This window comes from Triplophysa rosa, unplaced genomic scaffold (genome assembly GCF_024868665.1).
Source record: "Triplophysa rosa unplaced genomic scaffold, Trosa_1v2 scaffold417_ERROPOS45129+, whole genome shotgun sequence".
NCBI lineage: Eukaryota > Metazoa > Chordata > Actinopteri > Cypriniformes > Nemacheilidae > Triplophysa > Triplophysa rosa.
In genome coordinates, this window is record NW_026634421.1 from 4,014 (window position 1) to 11,549 (window position 7,536).

General features: G+C 41.3%; 1 protein-coding gene across 4 annotated transcripts in view; it reads right to left on the reverse strand.

Annotated features, from left to right (window-relative positions):
• Positions 1–676: 676 nt before the first annotated feature.
• The window catches only part of LOC130550742 (uncharacterized), a 54,770-nt gene continuing 47,910 nt past the window's right edge, over positions 677–7,536 (reverse strand). For all 4 annotated transcript variants that reach the window (XM_057328243.1, XM_057328244.1, XM_057328246.1 and 1 more), the window contains 2 exons: positions 4,587–4,657; positions 677–3,773 (listed from right to left, as the gene is read on the reverse strand). In XM_057328243.1, coding sequence (XP_057184226.1) covers positions 3,439–3,773; positions 4,587–4,657 — 406 coding nt within the window. In that variant the 3' untranslated portion in view covers positions 677–3,438. The remainder of the gene's footprint in view (positions 3,774–4,586; positions 4,658–7,536) is intronic.

Sequence of the window (7,536 nt, forward strand, 5' to 3'; positions counted from 1 at the left end):
TTCCAGAGTTTAGGTGCTACGTATGAGAAAGCTCTACCCCCTTTGGTGGATTTAGTTATTCTAGGTGTTATCAAAAGTCTGGAGTTTTGAGATCTTAGAGAGCGTGATGGGTTGTAGTGTGGTAGAAGCTCTGTTATGTAGGTAGGGGCTAAACCGTTTAAGGCTTTATAAGTAATTAAAAGAACTTTAAAGTCAATACGATACTTAATGGGTAACCAGTGAAGGGTTGATAACATTGGGGTTATGTGATCGTATTTTCTGGACCTGGTTAGAACTCTGGCAGCTGCATTCTGAACTAACTGTAGTTTGTTTATTGATGCTGCAGGACAACCACTAAGCAGTGCATTACAGTAGTCAAGTCTTGAGGTCACAAATGCATGAATAAGCTTCTCTGCATCAGCCACACATAAAATATTTCGCAATTTGGCAACATTTCTAAGGTGGAAGAAGGCTGTTTTTGTGACATTTGAGATGTGATTTTTAAATGACAGGTTGCTGTCTAATATAACGCCAAGGTCTTTAACTGTATTTGTTGGAGTAACAGTGCAGCCTTCAATTTGCAGGTCATAATCCGAAATATTCTGCTCACGTGTCTTTGGTCCGATAAGTAATATTTCTGTTTTATTAGAATTTAAAAGAAGGAAATTACAAGTCATCCAATGCTTTATATCGTCGATGCACTCTGCCAATTTGGATAGTTGGAAGGAATCATCTGGTCTTGATGAGATATATAGCTGAGTATCATCTGCATAACAGTGGAAGCTAATTCCATGTTTTCTAATAATGTTTCCAAGGGGCAGCATGTATATGGAGAATAGCAAGGGTCCTAAAACCGATCCCTGAGGTAATCCATAATTTACTTGCGTTAGATTTGATGATTCCCCATTTAAATGGACAAATTGATGTCTGTCTGATAAGTAAGATCTGAACCATTGTAGTGCCTGTCCCTGAATACCGGTATAATTGTGTAAGCGATCTAGAAGTATTTTATGGTCTACAGTATCGAACGCAGCACTAAGGTCAAGCAGGACTAGGAGTGAGATGTTACCTTTATCTGATGCTATAAGCAGGTCGTTTGTAATTTTAACGAGCGCAGTTTCAGTACTATGATGCGGTCTAAAGCCTGACTGGAATTTTTCGTGTATGTCATTATTTTGTAAGAAAGAGCACAACTGAGTGGACACTACTTTTTCTAGTATTTTAGACAGGAAAGGGAGATTTGAAATCGGTCTATAGTTTCCTAGTTCATTGGGGTCTAAGTTTGGTTTCTTGATAAGAGGCTTAATGACGGCCAGTTTAAAGGCTCCTGGGACATGGCCTAGATTAATTGACGAGTTGATAATGTTATAAATGGGCTCAATTGCAACAGGTAATAACTCTTTTAATAATTTAGTTGGTATGGGGTCTAATAAGCAAGTTGTAGGTTTAGATGTTGCAATAAGTTTAATTAAATCTTCCTGTTTTATAGGTAAAAAACACTGTAGCCTTTCTTTTGGGGCGATGGTTGGTACTAATTTATAGGACAGACTTGGAGGTTGAGTTTTTACTATTTTGTCTCATATGTTTTCGATTTTCTCTGTAAAAAAATTCATCAAATCATTGCTACCAAGGTGCGGCGGAATACCCAGGTCAGGTGAAGTCTGTTTATTTGTTAGTTTAGCAACTGTATAAAATAAAAACCTTGGATTGTTTTTGTTAGTTTCTATGAGGTTACGGAGGTGCTCAGCCTTTGCTGCTTTTAGTGCCTTTTTATAACAGTTTGCGCTCTCTTTCCACGCAATTTTAAAGACCTCTAATTGGGTTTGTTTCCATTTGCGCTCCAGTTTACGTGTTTCTCTTTTAAGGGCGCGAGTGGTGCTATTGTACCATGGTGCTGCGTTTTTCTCATTAATCTTTTTTGACTTCATAGGTGCGACAGCTTCTAATTTATTAGAGAAAATAGTGCCCAATTTGCTGGTCATGTCATCGAGCGATTTTGCCAGGCCATTTTACTTGTTGCGGCTAATTGTCCTCCAAGCGCTTCAAGTGCATAATTTGTAAAATTAATAAACCTTTGCTGATTGTAATACAGATAATTAATCCATTCTGTGTTCTTATTTGGGGTTATCCATACAAGGATAGATTCAAATCCAGATTTCACCTCATATCTTGCTTTAAATTGGTGTGGAATATTTCTAGGTTGACCAATAGCATCCAGATAAACATTTGGGTCACTTTAGTAGGCTCTTTTCGTTATATTATGCTTGGGCTTACTTTTTACTCTTTCATTTGGGTCCCATGTAATCATAGTCACATCTTGTATTTGTTTTACTCTTGCACATAAACCTATCCATTTTTCTGGCAATGTTGGCCTTAGTTTGCTTCCTCCACATAACCAGAAATAGTCAGCAATAGCATTAGCTTGGGTTTGGTAATATTCGATTAATGGCCATCCTGTTGTCATATTTGGGCAGTTTTCCCAACCTATCACTGTGAAGTTATCTGTGAATGTGGCTGAAGCAAACTTATTACGCCAATGTCTTTTAATACTCTTTTAGCCTCGCGTGATATTATCCAAATGCCAAATAGTTATGCAATTTCCTTCAAAGAATCCCACATTAATTCCATCATCTTTCTTTGTACCATTAAAGCATTCATATTGTAATCATATTGTGTAATCTATATCATAAACAGCTGGAACTTCAGTAATGTTTGTTGGCAGGTTTACATCAATGCTCATACACTCCTCTCCCCACAATGGATGAGTATAGTAGCGTTCCCTGTTTTCTCGTCCTGCCAGGGCTAAGCACTCTGCATAGCAAAAGGGAATAGTGTCTTTCGTTTTAGTACACTGTTTTGTGTAATGTCCAGAGCAGTGTCTATAGTCATATGGGTTTGGCACAACAATGAGTTTGCTCAATGGTGAAGGGGTGCAAAACACACAACTGTCCATGTAAGACTGTTCCACTGTAAAACGTGCCCACCTATACCACTCATTGTGAATGCCAATGTCCCAAAGTCTCTCATACTGGGGCAGTTCATCACAAGTCGAAGTCTGGGGGTGACCACCTGAGGTCTGACAAATCGAGTGTTGGCAGGTCTGCTGCCAGTAGTTGTTCAAGAGATAATTCTGGGATGGGTACCCTTGGGTCTGTGGTATGGTCTGTACTAGGGTCATCAGTAGCAATATCGTGATCAGAATTTCCTGTATCTCCCTCCCGACTTGGGCCTGGCCGTGGTTCCCTGTCGCTTGTCTGGTTCGGGGTGGTGTCTGGTTCCTGTCTATGGTGGATATCTTGAGTTGCACTATGTTCTCCATGTATGTCAGGATCGTATACAGTCCTGCCAGCATGCTCAGTCGGTTGTCTGTGTTCTCTGATCTGGTCTGGCTCCTGCCCCGTTCGCGGCCTCTGCTCTGGCTCGTGCTGTGGGAGCTGCTCCTGTTGTCTCGCAGCTGCACTAGGTGTCTCTGGAGCGGGCTCGAACCCTCTCGGGGGTCCTCTGACTATCATCTTGGCTCTGTCTTTCGTCTGAAGTCTCTGATAGTTCCTCAGCTTCTTCGTTTGCTTGTTCAGGATCTCGTCGATGGAGTTGTGGTACTCTGGTGCAATGGTTCAGGTGGTACCAGGTGTTTCTCCCTTCCACTTGTACCGTTGTTGGTGTTACTGGTATGACTGTGTAAGGCCCTTCTCTCCGTGGCTCATTCCATCTCTTTCTGAAGACCCTCAGACTTTGTCTCCAGGAACGATTGCACATGGAGCTTCTTCGTCCTCTCTGGGCCCTCAGCGCTGCTCCTGCGAATATATAGCCTCATGTATAGCAGTTAATTGTTTCATGTAAGTTCTTAATTCAACTTGCAATTGTTCCAAAGGCGGTCCATCATAGGGACCCCTTAAGTATGGCACTGGCATAGGTCTGCCCATGAGCATTTCATGTGGGGTCAGATTGTGCTTCTGTTAGTTTGCATGCGATAGTTCATTAGTGCCAGCAGTAAAGCATCTACCCAGTTCAATTTTGTATCTGCACAGTAGTGCTGTAGTACTCGAGTACAGACTCGAGACGTTTTTTTTTATGATCTCGGACTTGTCTTGGACTTGTTGGTATTTGCACTCGGACTTGGTCATTGGTCTCGACCGAGTCCAGATATATACAGTATATATATTTTTTCTCCTTCAAAACAAAACATTGATAGAGCATGCTTCTTGTGATCTGAAAACTGTTGCCGACTCTCGACTCAAGAACGAGAGCCGCGCGTGTTCATAAGTTCTCTCTTCACAAAGCAGTTCAGTTCAGTGTGTGCTGTTAGTGTAACAAAATAACTCCGGTATATTGGTTCAAGTCCTCGGGACTGTCATGCATGCCAGAAAGTGAAGAACTGAATTAATTTGTGAGTAATATTAAGTGTTTACGGGAGACGCTAAACGCGAACAATTCAGGTGAAATGGTTCGACCGGTTCACTTAAAATAATGAACCGGTTCAAATGAACGATTTGTCTGCGGCGCGAACTGAACAGCATCAATCATTCATCAGGCACGATGTCAGCGAGCAGCGGCATAATAACATTTGGTTTTACAAACCATAAAGAATTTATCGACAGTGTACTTACTGTAAAAGGAAACTTTTTGCAACAAAACTTTCTCCGAAACCTGTGGGACAACACCCAATTCTGTAAGAAACCTGCAAAGGCATCACAATGAGAGGTAAGTTAATGCATTTGAATATTTTTAGAAAGTAGTTATGAGTTTAGAAAGTAGGGCTTCAAGATAAGATTGATCGTATTTTTATTGTCATTTCGATATGAACATGTTATTTAAGTATGGGCACTGAAACGTGCTTTTAAACGAGCCGTGGGGCCTCTGCTCTTTCTGGCAGCTCCTCTATCGAACACGCACGGGCAGGCGCACACACGCACACACACAAAGGTGTTAAAAAGTTCTTTAAAAAAGTGGGGGGGTTGGTTACTTTGGGGACACTAAGTCATAAGTTCAAGAATGGGAACCTATTCAAGTGTTTGCTGGTTATTTGTTACATTTTCTATTGGCAGAATAGGATTGTTAGACTTCAATAAAAAAATTTTGAAGTTACACTTCGGCTTTGTGACTTTAGTGCTATACCTAAAGTAAATAAAATTACCTTATTTTAAGGTCAAATAAAATTGTCTTTTTGATCATTACCAATAATGAAAATAGAAGATATGCTGTCTCTTGCATCACAAAAATTCTCAATAGTTAAGTATGCGGTCTTGTAGTTGATTGTAGTGATTTTTTTCTGTATCTGTCTTGACTGTCTCAATTGGACTCGGTCTTGACTTGGACTCGAACCTCTTTGGACTTGGACTTGACTTGGACTCGAACCTGTTTGGACTTGGACTTGTCTTGGACTCAACAACGGTGGACTTGACTACAGCCCTACTGCACAGATCTTGTTTATCTTTGCATTTAAAGTCCCATTGGCCTTCTCCACCATTCCCTGGCTTTGGGGATGATAAATGCAGCCTAGCCGCTGTTTTATTCGCAATTGTTGCAAGACAGTTTTTACAGTTCTTTGAATAAACGAAGAGCCGTTTCCCGAACTGATCTCAGATGTAATTCCAAACCTGGGGATCACTTCTCTCGTTAAAAACTTAATCACAGTCCCAGAGCCCTGGTCTGCTGATGGCACAGCTTCCACCCATGTACTGAATCTGTCTATAATTACCAGCATGTATCTTTTTCCTCTGACTGATTTGATCATGTCAACATAGTCCATTACTAAGTGTTTAAAAGGTCCCTCAGGTACAGGGATGTTCAGGGTGCTGAAGTCCCTTTCCTAACATTGTTCGGAGGACAAATGTCACATCCTGTTAGGTAATCATCCACAGTTGCTTGCAAATAGGGTGACCAATATCCTTGTTGCTTGATTTTTCGAAGTATCTCATTTCGACCGCAATGATCAAACCCTTGTGTCTCTGAAATTAGTCAATAGGGCATGCGGTGCAATTATTAGTCCTTCATGAGATCGCCATACTCCATTTACATATCTTGTGGCCCTTTGCTGCCACACTGACTGTTCGACAGCACTTGCCTGCTCCTGTATGCGAGCATGGTCTGTAATTCGGGGCTCGGGTTGTACTAATACCACGGGAGCCATTACAGCAGTTTGGCACCCTGAAACTTTTCTAGCCTCAGCATCAGCAGCATTGTTTCCAAGTATTACAAAATAATTTCCCTTTTTGTGTGCTTGACACTTAACAATGGATACAAGTTTTGGTTGCATCATTGCAGAAATCAACTGTACAATTTGCTCTGCATGTTGTATTGGGGTACCGTCACTCTTTTTAAATCCAAGCCAACTGACAAGCTGCGGTTAAAGCTTTCAATTCAGCCAGTTGTGTGGAGCAAGGTTGCTCACAATGTTGAGAAATCACAGGTACAAATCCATCTCCTTTTCGCTTAACCACAGAAAAACCAGCATGATTTCCCAGATAGTCTCTGAAACAAGAGCCATCCACAAAATAATCAGCTTCAGCATGCATTACTGGTGTAGACTCTAAGTCTGGTCTAAGACGGGTGAAAGCTAATGATTCAGCAACACAATCATGTGGAGTGCCCTCATTTTCCAAAGGTATGTTATTCGGTGGATTTTCAGTAGTACAATGTTTTATCATTACATCTGGATATGTTAAAAGAGTTGATTATGCCAAACTTCTATCCTGTGTCAAAAGAAATCTGCCCTGTTCCAACATTTCAACCACCTTGTGATGCGCATATATAGTTACAGATATCCCATAGTCAAAGTAGAAGCCTTCTCATAAGCATAATATACAGCAACAAGTCCTTGATAACAAGGGGGATATCCCTGTGCTACACTATCCAGTTTTGTGCTATATGGTGATGGGCTGTTTTCCGCTTTCTTGCATCAATACTGCAGAAGCATATCCTTCTTTTCTATTAGCCACATACAGGTGAAAGGGTTTCGTATAATCAGGGTTCGTCAGAGCTGGAGCAATTTGCAGTTCTCGTTTAAATGACTCAAATGCTATTGTAGCATCACTGTTCCATGTAAGTGGGGCGCTCAAATTTTTTGTCCTGCCTGCTTCATCAGGGCTCTCAACGGGGCAGTTTTTATTGCATAATCCTCTATCCAGTCTGAGCTGAACCCAGTCATGCCCAGGAATGTCATCATTTGATCAACAGTTTGAGGAAGTGGTACTTTGCTAATTCCCTCTAACTGGCTTTGTGATATTGCTTTGGTTTTATATGCACTCAATCTTCCCAAGTACTCTACTTAGGGAAGGCAATACTTTAACTTTGCCTTCGAGGCTTTATGTCCTCCTTCTTCTAATTTGGTTAGAACCTTAATTTCCCTTTCTGTCGGTCTCTCGACGTTGTGTCGAACCGACAGAATGGGGTTTGTCTTGAGAACCTATCATCTTCTGAGTATTTAGAAAAGGCCAATGAAAATTGGCGAATGAAATTTGCATGCCGGGCTCCTTCCCGGATGTCCGGGTATAAGAGGGAAGCCGGCGTGCTCATTCATTCACCTTTTGTTCTTCAGAGCCTACGCATCTGATGAGC